At 39.9% G+C, this 19,523-nt stretch overlaps 1 protein-coding gene across 3 annotated transcripts in view; it reads right to left on the bottom strand.

Annotated features, from left to right (window-relative positions):
- LOC135092386 (ornithine decarboxylase-like) overlaps nucleotides 1–19,523 on the bottom strand; it is a 157,780-nt gene that overhangs the window by 109,188 nt on the left and 29,069 nt on the right. For all 3 annotated transcript variants that reach the window (XM_063990849.1, XM_063990847.1, XM_063990848.1), the window contains exons 2-3: nucleotides 12,934–13,038; nucleotides 12,535–12,631 (exon numbers count right to left, since the gene is read on the bottom strand). In XM_063990849.1, coding sequence (XP_063846919.1) covers nucleotides 12,535–12,631; nucleotides 12,934–13,026 — 190 coding nt within the window. In that variant the 5' untranslated portion in view covers nucleotides 13,027–13,038. The remainder of the gene's footprint in view (nucleotides 1–12,534; nucleotides 12,632–12,933; nucleotides 13,039–19,523) is intronic.

Genomic DNA, 19,523 nt, shown 5'->3' with positions numbered 1-19,523 from the left:
CATATTTGGACGGATAAGGCCCTTGTACAGAGTTAGCAGCTGGGGGGGTGAGAAAAACTGGCGGAGACGTCTCAGAACACCTAACTTCATAGAAGCTGTTTTAGCTAGAGATGAGATGTGAAGCTTCCAGTTCAGATTATAAGTAAAGGACAGACCGAGCATGTTCAGTGTAGAAGAGGGGGACAGTTGAGTGTCATTGAAGAAGAGGGGATAGTTGTCTGGAAGGTTGTGTCGAGATGATAGATGGAGGAATTGAGTTTTTGAGGCATTGAACAATACCAAGTTTGCTCTGCCCCAATGAGAAATTTTAGAAAGATCAGAAGTCAGGCATTCTGTGGCTTCCCTGCGTGATATGTTTACCTCCTGAAGGGTTGGACGTCTATGAAAAGACGTGGAAAAGTGCAGGGTGGTATCATCAGCGTATGAGTGGATAGGACAAGAAGTTTGGTTTACAAAATCATTAATGAATAATAAGAAGAGAGTGGGTGACAGGACAGAACCCTGAGGAACACCACTGTTAATAGATTTAGGAGAAGAACAGTGACCGTCTACCACAGCAGCAATAGAACGGTCAGAAAGGAAACTTGAGATGAAGTTGCAGAGAGAAGGATAGAAACCGTAGGAGGGTAGTTTGGAAATCAAAGCTTTGTGCCAGACACTATCAAAAGCTTTTGATATGTCAAAGGCAACAGCAAAGGTTTCACTAAAATCTCTAAAAGAGGATGATCAAGACTCAGTAAGGAAAGCCAGAAGATCACCAGTAGAGCGGCCTTGACGGAACCCATACTGGCGATCAGATAGAAGGTTGTGAAGTGACAGATGTTTAAGAATCTTCTTGTTGAGGATAGATTCAAAAACTTTAGATAGGCAGGAAATTAAAGCAATAGGACAGTAGTTTGAGGGATTAGAACGGTCACCCTTTTAAGGAACAAGTTGAATGTAGGCAAACTTCCAGCAAGAAGGAAAGGTAGATGTTGACAGAGCTGAAAGAGTTTGACTAGGCAAGGTGCAAGCACGGAGGCACAGTTTCAGAGAACAATAGGAGGGACCCCATCAGGTCCATAAGCCTTCCGAGGGTTTAGGCCAGCGAGGGCATGGAAAACATGATTGCGAAGAATTTTAATCAGTCAGAGGGTGGAGGAGAGGGAGGAACAAGCCCAGAATCGTCCAAGGTAGAGTTTTTAGCAAAGGTTTGAGCAAAGATTTCAGCTTTAGAAATAGATGTGATAGCAGTGGTGCCATCTGGATGAAGTAGAGGAGGGAAAGAAGAAGAAGCAAAGTTATTGGAGATATTTTTGGCTAGATGCCAGAAATCACGAGGGGAGTTAGATCTTGAAAGATTTTGACATTTTCTGTTAATGAAGGAGTTTTTGGATAGTTGGAGAACAGACTTGGCATGGTTCCGGGCAGAAATATAAAGTGCATGAGATTCTGGTGATGGAAGGCTTAAGTACCTTTTGTGGGCCACCTCTCTATCATGTATAGCACGAGAACAAGCTGTGTTAAACCAAGGTTTAGAAGGTTTAGGACGAGAGAAAGAGTGAGGAATGTATGCCTCCATGCCAGACACTATCACCTCTGTTATGCGCTCAGCACACAAAGACGGGTCCCTGACACTGAAGCAGTAGTCATTCCAAGGAAAATCAGCAAAATACCTCCTCAGGTCCCACCAACTAACAGAGACAAAACGCCAGAGGCACCTTCGCTTAGGGGCGGGATTGGAGTGATAGGACAAGATAAAGATATGAGATTGTGATCGGAGGAGCCCAACGGAGAAGAGAGGGTGACAGCATAAGCAGAAGGATTAGAGGTCAGGAAAAGGTCAAGAATATTGGGCGTATCTCCAAGACGGTCAGGAATACGAGTAGGGTGTTGCACCAATTGCTCTAGGTCATGGGGGATAGCAAAGTTGTAGGCTAGTTCACCAGGATGGTCAGTGAAGGGAGAGGAAAGCCAAAGCTGGTGGTGAACATTGAAATCTGCAAGAATGGAGATCTCTGCAAAAGGGAAGAGGGTCAGAATGTGCTCCACTTTCGAAGTTAAGTAGTCAAAGAATTTCTTATAGTCAGAGGAGTTAGGAGAGAGGTATACAGCACTGATAAATTTAGTATGAGAGTGACTCTGTAGTCGTAGCCAGATGGTGGAAAACTCGGAAGATTCAAGAGCGTGGACACGAGAGCAGGTTAAGTCATTGCGCACATAAACGCAGCATCCAGCTTTGGATCGAAAAGGAGGATAGAGAAAGTAGGAGGGAACAGAAAAGGGGCTATTGTCAGTTGCCTCAGACACCTGAGTTTCAGTGAGGAAAAGAAGATGAGGTTTAGAAGAGGAGAAGTGGTGTTCTACAGATTGAAAATTAGATCTTAGACCGCGAATGTTGCAGAAGTTAATGAAGAAAAAGTTGAGGAGGGTGTCAAGACACTTAGGGTCGTCGACAGAAAGGCAGTCCGACCTGGGGACATTTATGGTCCCCTCCCCAGATGGAGACTCCGAGGCTGGTGTAGGAGTCGCCATGATGATTTTAAAATTTTCGAGTGAAGGGTGTGTGTGTTATTAGGTGCTTGTAGTTTTGTGTGGAAGAAGAGAGTTGTCTTTAGAGGGCAGGCTGTGACTGCCCCCTTGTGTTGTGAGACACAAAGGGAAACGTTCAGGGAGGTCACAGCTGGGTTTAATGATAAGTTCACAGCACCCCCTGAACAGTGCTTTAGACCTCACTGGGAGTAATTATCATTTTGGCAGGTGTCTGCTGCGTCTTCCTCCTATATCTATCTATCTATCTATCTAAATATATATATATATATATATATATATATATATATATATATATATATATATATATATATATATATATATATATATATATATATATATATATATATATATATATATATATATATATATATATATATATATATATATATTGTTATGTAGATCGATTTAAACGCGAGAGAACGAATGAAGAGAAAAGGGAGCTGGTCCTATCACTCCAATCCTCAGGATTCCCAAAAGTGGAGGTGCCTCTGGTGTTCTGCCCTTGCTATTTGACGGGACCTGAGGAGGTCTTATTCTAATTTTCCTTGGTGACTACTACTTCTGTGTCAGAGACCCGTCTGTGTGTGCTAAGCGAATAACAAAGGTTATAGTCTCTGGAATGGAGTCGTATATTCCTCGCTCTTTGTCTCGTCCTAAACCTTCCAAACCTTGGTTTAACACAGCCTGTTCTCGTGCTATACATAATAGAGAGGTGGCCCACAAAGGATACTTGAACCTTCAACTGAATTTCACACAATTTATATTTCTGCCCGGAAGTTTTCGCTCAAACTTTTCCTTAAAACTCCACCTCGGATGATTCAGAGCTTGTTCCTCTCTCTCCTTCACCCTCTGACTGCTTCATGCTACTCATTAAGATCCTTCGCAGTGATGTTTTCCATGCCCTCGCTGGCCTTAATCTTCATAAGGCTTCTGGACCTGATGGGGTCCCCTCCTAATATTCTCCGAAACTGTGCCTCCGTGCTTGCAGTTCGCCTAGTAAAGCTCTTCCAGCTCTGTCTATCAACATCTACCTTTCCTTACTGTTGGAAGTTTGCCTACATTCAACCTGTTAGTAAAGAGGGTGACCCTTCTAATCTCTCAAACTATCGTCATACTGCTTTGATTTCCTGCCTCTTTGATTTTTTCTAATATATTTTTATGAAAATGATTCTTAAACATATACCACTTCACAACCTTCTATTTAATCTGCAATATGGGTTCCGTTGATGCCGCTCTATTGGTGATCCTCTGGCTTTCCTTACTGAGTCTTGGTTATCCTCTTTTAGGGATTTTGGTGAAACTCTCACAGTTGCTTTAGACATATCATAAGCTTTTATTAGAGTATGGCATACAGCTTTGATTTCCAGACTACCCTCCTACGGCTTCTGTCCTTCTTTCTGTCCTTTCCTGTCACCTTCTCTCTTCCTGATAATCATGAATGGTCTTCTAAACCAAACTTCTTGTCGTATCCATTCTTACGCTCATGATACCTCTCTACACTTTTCCACGTCTTTTCGTAGACATCCAACCCTTCAGGAAGTAAACAGCTCATGCAGGAAAACCACAAGACGCTTGACTTTCGATCTCTAAAAATTTCTGATTTGGCAGAGAAATGTTCAAAGGCTCAAAAACCTCAACTCTTCCCTCAATCAACTCGACATAGTCTTCTAGATAACTATCCCTTCTTCTTCAATGACATGAAACTGTTCTCCTCCTCTACAATCAACATCCTGGGTCCGTCCTTTACTTGTAATTTAAACATGAAACTTCACATCTCATCTCTCGCTAAAACAACTTCTATTAAGTTATGCGTTTTGAGTTGTCGCAGACAGTTTTTCTCAGTCTCCCCCTCCCTTCAGCTGCTAACTTTGTACAGGGGCCTTATGAATTTTTTGTATAGACTATGCATTACATGTTTTGCATATAAAAAAAAAAATAATAATTAAGGAGGCATGACGCCCTGATAAGTTATAATAAATCATATGAAGCCTAGTCTTGTCGATTATTTATTTATTTTGACCTAAAAATGTGAAACCCATATCCAAAGAAACAATAAAAGTCGTAGATTAGTGAAAAGGAGTCAGACTACAGCTAGAATCCTTAATAAGCGTTTAGCAAATTATTAAAGACAATGGATCTGAAAGAGAGAGTGTATGAGGTTGTAGCGCGGTTCAGGATTACGCCTTTTATCGACCCGGCCGCATTATTTTGAAAGGTAATCGAGAGAGGGAAGCACCCAATCAGGTGTTGGCCGCGCGCGACGCCATTGCAAGGGGTAGAGCCACCCTTTGCAGTACGAAATCTCTTGTTATCTTTTGGAAAAAGGCGTCCTGGTAGGAAGTTTAATTTGGAAACCATTTCATTTATATAATATCCTTATGGGTAAACAAAAATTTATCTGTTCCTCGAGTGGAGGTCGACCAGGCCCTTGGGACGTCAACTTGTAGTCGGGATTGTGATGTGCATATTGGAGATCGTACTCCCCTTGCTATTGCTTATCATGGTGGAAGATTTCTTAGGACCTCTTGACACTCATATGATCACTTATGTCCATGCATCTATGTCACATCGTTTTATCCACTCGGTTTTCAAGCCTTTCGAAACAGTTCTTCGTATCCATCGTAAATATGACGGCAATTGTCTCTCTAACCGGTATAATGTGACAATTACAGCAACTTAATTGCTGATATCATTCTATCAAGCAATGTAGTTAACAACGAGAATTATTACTGTTACAATGTTTTTGATGATGATGAATGTGCTCCCGAAGTTTGCAACCTACCTACACCTTACTGGTTTGTGGCATATTATAGGAAAAGTCAAGGTATCTTTATTCACGCTGCTAATTATCTAGAAAGGGAGATTAGAGTGCTCCCTACAAACAACATTAAGCAGTATGGTAAAGGTAAAGCTTTAACGCAGACGATGTTCTTCCATCTACTTTGCCATTCTGATGAGATCTTTGATTCCATTAAACTACATCGAACATTTAATTAATAGAAAGGATCTGTATGAATTTTCTGAAAATGTCATCCTTTAGTTATGTCTTAATAATGTTCAACAAGTGGCCAAGATTAGGGGAATATGATCACGCTCATTTTTTTTTTTTTTTTGTCTTTTTTCTCCCTCCTTGATGCGCTCACTGCTCTGCCCTGGAGTTGCGAATTGGAACCTTGTTGTTTCTATTGCATGGAAGCTTACCTTCTACACTCTCGACAATGTAAAAGGTACCGTCTTGAGCAGGACATCCTTTTACTGGCTAATTCTTCATCAATTTCAGTTCATTAGTCTCGTCGCTGCCAAGTGGGAACTTTTCTTGAGACAGAAAGATGGTGGGGCAAAAACATACATCTCCACTCCAGTTCTTCCACATCTACCGCAGGTAATACGGTTGTAACACCTAAACCGTTTTTGTGAGAATGTTGCTCCTTCAGTTACTGTCTGCAACAAGTTTTCTGCTATAGATAAACCCTCCTCTGCATATTCAACCAAGCTGTCCACTATATCTTTAGCAAAACCTCAACTGCATCTTCACCAAGTACATCACAGACTCCTCGTACAGGAGTTCATATTGCAAAAGTACAGGCTCCCATGGATTCTCATCCACAAACATCTCCCAAGATTTTTTAAGCCTCCACAGAGATGCACAAACAAATCTCCCAAGGTAATCCTCAGTCCCACCAGAAACGTTCCCGGGGAATCTGCTGAGTCCCTAAATTCGATGGGCGTTCCCCCTTGAAAGATCCCTTTTGTAACATCAGATGGCCTTGAGCCAGATGTCATTAATTAAAGTGAGTCATCCACATCCGATATGGACATAGAGGGTTTCTCTGCATATCTTCCCAATATGTCCTACTCCAGGAGCGATATCAATCGTCTATATTGTGGAATTCTCCTCCTCTGATATTTTTTTCCCACACCAGTCTCTCAGGTTTCTCCGTCTACAAGTAACGTAAAACTCGATAAGTATCAGCGCTCGAGTAAAGTACTTATGTTAGCAAAGGGAAACCTCTCTATGGGGCTTCCTTGAAAACCCCTCAAATTAGCAATGTTCGAGCTCTTGCAATGGAATTGTGGTTTTCGTGCATCCCGGGAGGAGCTGAGTCTCCTCTCCCATTTCTCTTTAGTGTGTGTGTCTCTTAGAGACAATGGTGGGATACTCGGTCCCTCCCGCTCCTTTTAGATGCTATGCATTCTACTCTAGGCCAAGGCAACCGCAGTGGTACTTCAAATCTGGTCCGCAAGGACATACCGTACACTGTAGTAGACCTTCAAACACCACTGCAGGCTGTTCCAGTCAAAATATTTTAAAACTGGTTTTGTACGCTGTGTGGTATTTATCTCCCAGCCAGTGTTCTTCTCGAGAGGAGTGATCTTAACTGCCTCATGCGAGACCCACCCTCTTCTTTTCACCTCCTGGGAGACTATGATTGTTGGTACCCACTGTAGGGTTGCAACACAATTAACCCTAGATGAATTTTACTTAAAAAAAAAAAAATATTCAGGATGAAGAGTTGGGAATTTTGAATTCAGGGGATACGACGCATTTTCATAGTCAAACCAGTATTTTTAAAATATTCGATATTTCTCTCACGTTTACTAATGCTCTTTTAGACTTTAATTGGCAGGTTTTACCAGATTTATATGGCATCGACCACTTTCCTGTTATATTGGAATCGGCAGAGTCTGAACCATGGTCTCGTCTTCCATAATGGTGTCTTGATAGGAGGTGATTGGCAGCTTTATACAGAACTCACTTCACCTAATCGTTCATTAGCTGACTTTGAGATCTGACGAGACTGTGATATATTTTACAATCTGCTGTCCTGCAATCCGTCCCCCAGGCGTCCAGTCCCTTGGTGGAACAGAGGCTGCTCTGCTGCTTTGTGGGTGAAGCGTGCCGCCCTCTAGTCTTCGCCGCCAGTGCATGGACGCCTTCCGTGGGCGCGGGATGTTACCCGACAACACAGCGAACTCAAGAGTTCCTATTGCAGAAGTCGACGTCCCCATGGATTCACAACCACGAGCCCTTCCCAAAGTTTTCAAGTATCCAGACACATACAACCAAATTTCCAAGGGTTCCTCCTCAGTCCCACCAGAAATGTTCCCGGGGATCTGCTGAGTCCCTAGACTCGACGGGTGTTCCCCACAGAAAGATTCATTTGGGAGCACCTGATGTCCCTGAGACAGATGTCAGTAATCAAATTCCATCCACGTCTTATATGGATATAGAAGGCTTCTGTGCCTGTCTTCCAAACTGGTCCTTTTCCAGGGCCAATACCAATTAGTGCTGAACCATTAGCGAACTTTAAGAGAAGATTAGCCAGATTTATGGATGAGGATGATAGGTGGAAATAGGCTGGTATTTTTCATACAGGGGCTGCCATGTGTAGAGCTGTACAGCATTTTTTTTTTTATCTCATCGTTTTTTCACGGGTAAGGATTGGAGGCGTTCTGTCTGAAGCTCGTCCACTTAAAGATGGCGTAACGCAAGGAAGTACACTTAGTGTCACACTTTTCGATATGGTTATCATTGGTGTTCATTCATCCCTTTATCTGGTAAACTCTGGGACTCTCAGCCTGCTATATATATATATATATATATATATATATATATATATATATATATATATATATATATATATATATATATATATATATATATATATATATATATATATATATATATATATATATATATATATATATATATATATATATATATATATATATATATATATATATATATATATATATATATATATATATATATATATATATATATATATATATATATATATATATATATATATATATATATATATATATATGAGGCAGTAGGCACCTGCAGAAATGGTAAGTACTCCCAGTGAGGTTTAAAGCACTGGATCAGGGGGTGCTGTGAACTTAACATTAAAATCAGCTGTGACCTCACTGAACGTTGTCTTTAGAGGGCAGTCACAGCCTGCCCTCTAAAGACAACTCTCTTCCTCAACACAAAACTTTTATATTTTTTTATGTAGAAGGGATACTGGCCAAGGACAACAAAAAAATGCAATAAAAGAAAATAAAAAAAAGCCCACTAGATGCCAGTTCCAGAAAAGGGTCCAAAGCGGTAGTCAAAAATTGAAGGATAAGTGTCTTGAAACCTTACTCTTGAATGAATTCAAGTCATAGGAAGGTGGAAATACAGAAGCAGGCAGGGAGTTCCAGAGTTTATCAGGGAAAGGGATGAATGATTGAGAATACTGGTTAACTCTTGCATTAGAGAGGTGGACAGAATAAGGATGAGAGAAAGAAGAAAGTCTTGTGCAGCGAGGCCGTGGGAGGAGGGGAGGCATTCAGTTAGCAAGATCGGAAGAGCAGTTAGCATGGAAATAGCGGTAGAAGACAGCTAGAGATGCAACATTGCGGCGATGAGAGAGAGGTTATAAGTAAAAGACAGACCGAGGATGTTCAGTGTAGAAGAGGGGGACAGTTGAATGTCATTGAAGAAGAGAGGATAGTTGTCTGCAAGGTTGTGTCGAGTCGATAGATGTAGGAATTGAGTTTTTGAGGCACATAATAACACACACACCCTTCACTGAAAAATTCAAAATTATCATGGCGACTCCTACACCATCCTCGGAGTCCCCAACTGGGGAGGGGACCACAAATGTCTCCAGGTCGGACTGCTCTTCTGATAACGACCCTAAGTGTCTTGACACTCCCCTCAACTTCTTCTTCATTAACTTTGCAACATTTGTGGTCTAAGATCTAATTTTCAATCTGTAGAACACCACCTCTCCTCTTCTAAACCTCATCTTCTTTTCTTCACTGAAACTCAGGTGTCTGAGGCAACTGACACTAGCCCCTTTTCTGTTACCTCCTACATTCTCTATCCTCATTTTCAATCCAAAGCCGAATGTTGCGTTTATGTGCGCAACGACTTAACCTGCTCTCGTGCCCACGCTCTAGAATCTTCCGAGTTTTCCACCATCTGTCTACGACTATAGAGTTACTCTCAAACTAAATTTATCTGTGCTGTATACCTCTCACCTAACTCCTCTGACTATAAGAAATTCTTTGACTATTTAACTTCTAAAGTGGAGCACATTCTGACCCTTTTGCAGAGGTCTTCATTCATGGAGACTTCAATGTTCACCGCCAGCTTTGGCTTTCCTCTCCCTTCATTGACCATTCTGGTGAAGTAGCTTTCAACTATGCTATCCTCCACGACGTAGAGCAATTGGTGCAACACCCTACTCGTATTCGTGACCGTCTTGTAGATACACCCAACATTCTTGGCCTTTTCCTGACCTCTAATCCTTCTGCCTATGCTGTTCTCTCTTCTCCGTTGGGTTCCTCCGATCACAATCTCATATCTGTATCTTGTCCTATCGCTTCATTCCCTACTCAGGATCCCCCTAAGCGAAGGTGCCTCTGGCGTTTTGCCTCTGCTAATTGGGGGGAACCTGAGGAGGTATTTTGCTGATTTTCCTTGGAATGACTATTGCCTCCGTGTCAGAGACCCATCTTTGTGTGCTGAGCGCATAATAGAGGTGATAGTGTCTGGCGTGGGGGCGTACATTCCTCACTCTTTTTCTCGACCTAAACCTTCCAAACCTTGATTTAACACAACTTGTTCTCGTGCTATACATGATAGACAAGTGGTCCATAAAAGGTACTCAGAATCTCATGTACTTTATATTTATGCCCGGAACCATGCCAAGTTTGCTCCTACGCTGATTATACCACCCTGCACTTTTCCATGTCTTTTCATCGATGTTCAACCCTTCAGGAAGTAATTATTTCATGCAGGGAAGCCACAGAACGCCTGACTTCTGATCTTTCTAAAATTTCTGATTGGGGCAGAGCAAACTTGTTATTGTTCAAGGCCTCAAAAACTCAATTCCTCCATCAATCAACTTGACACAATCTTCCAGACAACTATCCTCTTTTCTTCAATGACACTCAACTGGCCCTCTCTTCTACACTGAACATCCTCGGTCTGTCCTTTACTTATAATCTGAACTGGAAACTTCACATCTCATCTATAGCTAAAACAGCTTCTATGTAGTTAGGTGTTCTGAGACGTCTCCGCCAGTTTTTTTCATCCCCCCAAGCTGCTAACTCTACAAGGGCCTTATCCGTACATGTATGGAGTATGCTTCACATGTTTGGGGGGTTCCACTCATACCGCTGCTCTTGACAGGGTGGAATCAAAAGCTTTTCGTCTCATCAACTCTCTTCTAACTGAATGTCTTCAACCTCTCTCTCATTGTCGCAATGATGCATCTCTAGCTGTCTTCTACCGCTATTTTCATGCTAACTGCTCTTCTGATCTTGCTAACTGCATGCCTCTCCTTCTCCCGGGGCCTCGCTGTCCAAGACTTTCTTCTTTCTCTCACCCCTATTCTGTCCACCTCTCTAATGCAAGAGTTAACCAGTATTTTCAATCATTCATCCCTTTCTCTGGTAAAGTCTGAAATTCCCTGTCTGCTTCTGTATTTCCACCTTCCTATGACTTGAATTCATTCAAGAGTAAGGTTTCAAGACACTTATCCTTCAATTTTTGACTACCGCTTTAGACCCTTTTATGGGACTGGCATCTCAGTGGGCTTTTTCTTTTTTATTGGATTTTTATTGCCTTTGGCCAGTGTCCCTCCTACATAAGAAAAAGAAAAAAGTCCGCTTAACCACAATTCCATCCATGAGGGTATTCCTTCAGAAACAACAATGAAGCTATAAAATCTACATTCTTTAGAGAGACGTACCAAGTTAAGCGGAGACCTGATAGAAATTTTGAAGTTATATATGGGTTATAACAAGGTTGACGTGGGCAAAATTTCCAGAATCAGTAATGAGGATAGAACAAAAAAAGAAAAAAATGGGTTCAAGTTTTAAAAAATTTGGGTTCAAGAATGATATATGAAGGAAATGTTTCTCAAATAGAGTGGTAGATGAATGGAATGTACTCAGTAATTAGACAGTTAGTGCTGAGTCATTAGATGATTAGACAAATTTATGGATGGGGGTGATAGGTGGAAATAGGTATGTTACATACAGGGACTGCCACTTGTATGCGTGACAGCTTCCCTTATATTCTAATGTTCTGATGCAGCCACTGACTCATCGACCCATACATTAATCCACCCATCAACGTACCCACCCATCCAGTTACAATCTATCCACCCACCGACCCACCCACTCTATCCACACAACCATTTACCCAGTCACCCACCTACCCACCCACTCACTCGCCCATCCACCTATCTCCCCACACACCTACTGCCAACCTATTCACCTAACCATCCATCCACTCGTCCACTTAATCACCCTTTCAAACACACATTTATTTATCCACACACCAACGCATCTTCCCATCCACATATTCCTCCATACACTTACCCATTCACTTAATCATCTGTTTACTAACTCATCCGTCCACATATTCAAACGTCCATCCATACACTAATTCATCCTCCCATCCATCCACATATCCAACCACCCACCCACCCACCCATCCACTTACCTATTCATTCTTCCATCCATTCAACTACCCATCCACCCACCACGCACCTCTTCCACCCATCCACACAACAATTCACCCAGCATTACACGCATCAATCCTTCCAGCCATCTACCTACCCATCCATCCACTCGAATACTACATCCACTCTTCCACTTACAGAAAGAGAGAGAGAGAGAGAGAGAGAGAGAGAGAGAGAGAGAGAGAGAGAGAGAGAGAGAGAGAGAGAGAGAGAGAGAGAGAGGCAATAAGTATCAAATTCTGAAGACCTACCAAGAAACCAGTCTTACCTGTTAGAAAATAACTTCTAATTGACGGTCGAAGTAAGAAGAAAGTCGGTAATCTCGCTACAGTAATATCAATGATGCCACCAAACATAAGATCATAACAGACATGGCTTTCTTCCTTCCATTGCAATGAGCCAGTTTGTCATGAGACGTCAGGCAACTGTTCATGCAAAAGTAATGGTTGCATATCCTGAATTAACTCACCATAGAAAGGCTTCACTCGAGGCAGCTTCATTTTCCACAACTTGACCTTCTCAACAATATCTCCAACATCCAATATGTAAAAAGGATCTTCCTGTTCCTGCAAGTAGTATAATTAGTTTATTGATTTCATGTATAAAGGAAGCTATTCAAAGATATTTAATTGATAATAACAGTTTGTTTATCATTATATATATATATATATATATATATATATATATATATATATATATATATATATATATATATATATATATATATATATATATATATATATATAATGATAAACAAACTGTTACTACCAATAAAATGTCTTCGAATACTCAGTACCCAAGATGACACGAAATTTTGTACTTGTTTTAACATGTTGTCAAAGAAGAAATTTGCCTTCATAACACTCACCAGTTCTTCGGTCTTCTCCCTGATGACATCCATAACAGTCTCCTCATTAAGGATGCGTGCAGATTCCGCAAAAAAAGTGCACTTCGTCTTCATACTGTCCGATTTCTGAGTAGGAGATATATATATATATATATATATATATATATATATATATATATATATATATATATATATATATATATATATATATATATATATATATATATATATATATATATATATATATATATAACAGGTTCCGAGTTATAGATAAGGTAAGCACGGATACACCAGATTTCCTTCATCAGGCTAAAAAAAAAAAAAAAATAAGATAAAAGTACAAAGGCAGAAAAATCATAAAATATTACACTAAGGTCATAAAAAAAAAAAATGTAACCAAAAGGGGACAGGCAGGCAAGCATTAACAAAAAAACAATGTGAGGTAATAACCTTTTGGCTGCAGCTTATAAATGACAAAAAAAAAAAAAAAATCAAGCTCTTGCACAAGTTTTCACAAGTGGTTCGTCTCCAGGCATCCTTTATGGCCTTCCGAAATCTCACTCCAAACACCCTAATATAGAATCCACGTGTGACACGGAAAACAATTATTCCATCTCATTGCTGGATGTAATTGTGACTCGTAATAACAACTAATTACATACTGCAGTTTACCGCAAACCAACTTTCACATTTTTGGGGATTAACTATTTACCTCTCATCTCTCGATTGTTTAAGAGTAATACTATAAAATAATCCCTCTTATATTGATAATATGCTTTCTCTTATATTGATACTATGCTTTATTTTCTAACTGATTTGCTTTTGATCATTAGGTCAGCTTCTTAAGGACATTTTTTCCACAATTATAGCACAATTACGGCTTCCCATTAAACATCATCAATAATACTATCTACTATTTTTTAGAAAGCAGATTTAGTCAGCCTTCCTTTAATGACACACAGATGACACGCAAGAAATACATAAAATTACCTTACTATTGCCATCATAGCTATATTATTAGGAGGAGACTCACTACCATACTTAAAACACAGTATCCTGACACCAAGTTCATATTTATTTTTGCCTCTTTTTTTTTTTTTAATTCAAAGACAGCATTTATATTTGACTTATCTCGAACATCATTTAAGAATTTACTTGTTCGAGTTGCAAGAGTCGATATCTTAGAGAAGCCAAGAGGAATCTTACACATAGAATAAGTGAACATAAAGGTACTTCATATGTACACAGAAGCAGTTAGCTCACCCCCTTTTTTCAGCAATAAGAATACATTTACACACACGCGTGATCATCCGTTTTCGGAGAAGGATTTTGGTGTATTACGTAGAGCTGACGCACATACAGACACTAAAATATTAGAAGCTATTTACATTAAAGACCTGAAACCTGAAACCAACTGTCATCATCACAATTATATATTTTATTTATAAACTCTGCTCGGAGCTTTGGGGATCCGTGTTCGTAACTAATCTAGTTCTCACACCGCCATCCTTTGTTAGTCCTAACCACATCACGTGCGAGAGCACACTAGGTTTGTTCATAGCTTTATACCTCTATTTTGCTTGATTTTTTTTTGTCATGTAGAAGTTGCAGCCGATGGGTTATTATGTCACATTTTTTTTGGTTAATGCTTGTCTAACTGTTCTTTTTTTGCTTACTGTTTTGTGTGATATTTTACGATTTTTCTGTCTTTGTACTTTTTTTTTGCCAGATGATCCTTTCTGTGAAGGTGAAACGTTGCAATAGATGAAAAAGAAACTCTGGTGTATCCCTGCTTACCTCATCTATCTCTCTATCTATCTGTCTATATCTATATCTGTCTATCTATATCTATCTATCTATCTATCTATCTATCTATATATATATATATATATATATATATATATATATATATATATATATATATATATATATATATATATATATATATATATATATATATATATATATATATATATATATATATATATATTGTTACGACCACAAATTCCAGCCCCTTGTACTGTTGCCGCAACTGGACTAGCTTCCCTGAGCCACCTCCTATGTGGACTCAGTGTGCTGCCTAAATACTGGTGTACAGTGTCCCTTATGACACCTGCACCCCTTACACAACTGGTTATAAAGCCAAGTCAAACTAATTAGGTCTCCAGTCTGTTTATCACACCCATAGACAAGGATGTAATACAAAAGCCAGTTCCAACAGAATGGTAAGAATCGATCGCCATCTGTGCTGTTACCATCTATGGTAACAGCACAACGAAAGACAAAACACCAAAAAGACAAGTATAATACCCCAGGGAAAAATAGCCCTTGTAACGCATCACCCACTTCCGGCGAGGTATTATAATACTCTCCCTGCCTGCTAATACAATATCCCTTCCCCTTAAAAGGAAGAGAGATAAATTATCTCAAGATAGTTCACAAGAAACATCTGTGTGATAACCCAAAAGGGACTTTGCAACCCAGTAATATTTTACGAGACACAGTACGCTGACAAATTCCCCACGAAACATACAGGAGGTTAATTAACTTCTCACTATATCACAAAGTACTCGGCTTGAGTCAGCACCGCCGAGGAGTCACGTCCCCCAATATAAATGTGTTACTCACAGGTAGACTGATGTAGAGACTCCTAAAGCTTATATGAACAAAACACTTTCCTTCTGAAAATTCTAGAGACTAAACTATGGGGGTTGGATGAACACTGATTATTGTCAAGACCAACTCTTCTGCTAAATGTTGGGTGCAAGACTCAAACTGAATGAACAAAGGAAAGTAAGGAAAATTACCTGGGGAATATGAGTGATTTTATGTGGGTGAATGTTATACCAAGAAGTGCAGGCTAGGGTATGAAACAGAGACGGGTGAAGTTCTCTACAGCCTGTGTCTTGTCTCATCTCATCCCATCTCATCTCATCTCATCTCATCTCATCTCATCTCATCTCATCTCTCTCTCTCTCTCTCTCTCTCTCTCTCTCTCGCTCGCTCCTTCCTTCATTTGTTCTTTCTTCTCGTCCTTTTCTTTCTACATCACTGTGCACACACACACACACACACAAACATATATATATATATATATATATATATATATATATATATATATATATATATATATATATATATATATATATATATATATATATATATATATATATATATATATATTGGGAGAGGTGAAGAATGACGAGAGGGAAGTGAAGAAAGAAGTGAGGTAAGAAGGAGAGAGAGATAGAGAGACGGTTGCGAGCTGCGTCCGCGTGCCATGTTTGCTGTAGTATAGCCTCATCAGTGAAGGCAATGGCATCAGCGATCTTTTCCTTTAGATCAGTGATGTACCATATCTTTGTTTGATGCATGATATCTTTAATATAACCCCATAAAAAGAAGTCCAGGTGAGTGATATCTAGTGAACGAGGTGGCCAGGGAATCATTTATTAGCATGTGCAATCGAATCATTGGTTCATTTTTCTTCAACGAGACATCAATTACTGCAAATGTTTACCTGTGGTGCAACAACTAGATGACCTTCAACCAACCACAATTTTCAAGCAAGATGGTGTAGCACCACATTAGAGACTGCATGTTCATGGATTCCTAAATCGAACATTTCCACACCAGTGGATTCAAAGAGACGGCTCATTTCCCTGGCCACCTCGTTCACCAGATATCATTTCCCTGGAATTATTTCCATGGGGTTATGTTAAAGATATCATGTACTGAACAAAGTTACGGGACATCACTGATCTAAAGCAAAAAATAGCTGATGCCCTTGTCACCATTGATGATGCTACATGGCAAACATGGCTACATGATGCAAACATGGCAAGAAACTGAGAATGGTTTTGATGTGCTCCGTATAGAGGTGCATTTGATGAGACAAAAAAAAAAAAAAAAAAAATTCATTTTGCAATAAATTACGCATTATTCATTCATTTACACATTCATTCATTTCCTTTTGTAATAAAAAAAATGTTGAGACTTTATGGACACCTTGTATATATACGAGTATATATATATATATATATATATATATATATATATATATATATATATATATATATATATATATATATATATATATATATATTTTTTTTTTTATGTAGGAAGGATACTGGCCAAGGGCAACAAAAATCTAATAAAAAAAAATGCCCACTGAAATGCCAGTCCCATAAAAGGGTCAAAGCAGTGGTCAAAAATTGGTGGATAAGTGTCTTGAAACCTCCCTCTTGAAGGAATTCAAGTTATAGGAAGGTGGAAATACAGAAGCAGGCAGGGAGTTCCAGAGTTTACCAGAGAAAGGGATGAATGATTGAGAATACTGGTTAACTCTTGCGTTAGAGAGGCGGACAGAATAGGGGTGAGAGAAAGAAGAAAGTCTTGTGCAGCGAGGCCGCGGAAGGAGGGGAGGCATGCAGTTAGCAAGATCAGAAGAGCAGTTGGCATGAAAATAGCGGTAGAAGACAGCTAGATATGCAACATTGTGGCGGTGAGAGAGGGGCTGAAGACAGTCAGTTAGAGGAGAGGAGTTGATGAGACGAAAAGCTTTTGATTCCACCCTGTCTAGAAGAGCAGTATGAGTGGAACCTCCCCAGACATGTGAAGCATACTCCATACATGGACGGATAAGGCCCTTGTACAGAGTTAGCAGCTAGGGGGGTGAAAAAAAACTGGCGGAAACGTCTCAGAACACCTAACTTCATAGAAGCTGTTTTAGCTATAGATGAGATGTGAAGTTTCCAGTTCAGATTATAAATAAAGGACAGACCGAGGATGTTCAATGTAGAAGAGGGGGACAGTTGAGTGTCATTCTTTTTTTTTTTTTATTTTAAGTTACATTTATAATTAGTCCTAATATATAAATATATATAATTTTTTTTTTTTTTTTTTGTCTGCCCATAAAGCAGTTGCTTGCTAAGGGTTGTTTGTTTGTTATAAAATTATATTAAGTTCTTAACTCAACTGTAAAATGACAAACATAATAAAGTGTTTAAGTGTTTTAAGTGTTTAAGAGGGGATAGTTGTCTGGAAGGTTGTTTCGAGTTGATAGATGGAGGAATTGAGTTTTTGAGGCATTGAACAATACCAAGTTTGCTCTGCCCCAATCAGAAATTTTAGAAATATCAGAAGTCAGGCGTTCTGTGGCTTCCCTGCGTGATATGTTTACCTCCTGAAGGGTTGGACGTCTATGACGTCGAACGAAAGACGTGGAAAAGTGCAGGGTGGTATCATCAGCATAGGAGTGGATAGGACAAGAAGTTTGGTTTAGAAGATAATTAATTAATAATAAGAAGAGAATGGGTGACAGGACAGAACCCTGAGGAACACCACTGTTAATAGATTTAGGAGAAGAACAGTGACCGTCTACCACAGCAGCAATAGAACGGTCAGAAAGGAAACTTGAGATGAAGTTACAGAGAGAAGGATAGAAACCGTAGGAGGGTAGTTTGGAAATCAAAGCTTTGTGCCAGACTCTATCAAAGGCTTTTGATATGTCCAAGGCAACAGCAAAAGTTTCACCAAAGTCTCTAAAAGAGGATGACCAAGACTCAGTAAGGAAAGCCAGAAGATCACCAGTAGAGCGGCCTTGACGGAACCCATACTGGCGATCAGATAGAAGGTTGTGAAGTGATAGATGTTTAAGAATCTTCCTGTTGAGGATAGATTCAAAAACTTTAGATAAGCAGGAAATTAAAGTAATAGGACGGTAGTTTGAGGGATTAGAGCGGTCACCCTTTTTAGGAACAGGTTGAATGTAGGCAAACTTCCAGCAAGAAGGAAAGGTAGATGTTGACAGACAGAGCTGAAAGAGTTTGACTAGGCAAGGTGCAAGCACGGAGGCACAGTTTCGGAGAACAATAGGAGGGACCCCATCAGGTCCATAAGCCTTCCGAGGGTTTAGGCCAGCGAGGGCATGGAAAACATCATTGCGAAGAATTTTAATACGTGGCATGAAGTAGTCAGAGGGTGGAGGAGAGGGAGGAACAAGCCCAGAATCGTCCAAGGTAGTGTTTTTAGCAAAGGTTTGAGCAAAGAGTTCAGCTTTAGAAATAGATGTGATAGCAGTGGTGCCATCTGGTTGAAGTAGAGGAGGGAAAGAAGAAGAAGAAAAGTTATTGGAGATATTTTTGGCTAGATGCCAGAAATCACGAGGGGAGTTAGATCTTGAAAGGTTTTGACATTTTCTGTTAATGAAGGAGTTTTTGGCTAGTTGGAGAACAGAATTGGCATGGTTCCGGACAGAAATATAAAGTGCATGAGATTCTGGTGATGGAAGGCTTAAGTACCTTTTGTGGGCCACCTCTCTATCATGTATAGCACGAGAGCAAGCTGTGTTAAACCAAGGTTTAGAAGGTTTAGGACGAGAAAAAGAGTGAGGAATGTACGCCTCCATGCCAGACACTATCACCTCTGTTATGCGCTTAGCACACAAAGACACGGAAGCAGTAGTCATTCCAAGGAAAATCAGCAAAATACCTCCTCAGGTCCCCCCAACTAGCAGAGGCAAAACGCCAGAGGCACCTTCGCTTAGGGGGATCCTGAGGAGGGATTGGAGTGATAGGACAAGATAAAGATATGAGATTGTGATCGGAGGA

Source organism: Scylla paramamosain, chromosome 40 (assembly GCF_035594125.1).
Source record: "Scylla paramamosain isolate STU-SP2022 chromosome 40, ASM3559412v1, whole genome shotgun sequence".
Lineage (NCBI taxonomy): Eukaryota > Metazoa > Arthropoda > Malacostraca > Decapoda > Portunidae > Scylla > Scylla paramamosain.
The sequence above is the reverse complement of the archived record's forward strand: the minus strand, read 5'-3'. Positions and strand labels throughout refer to the sequence as shown.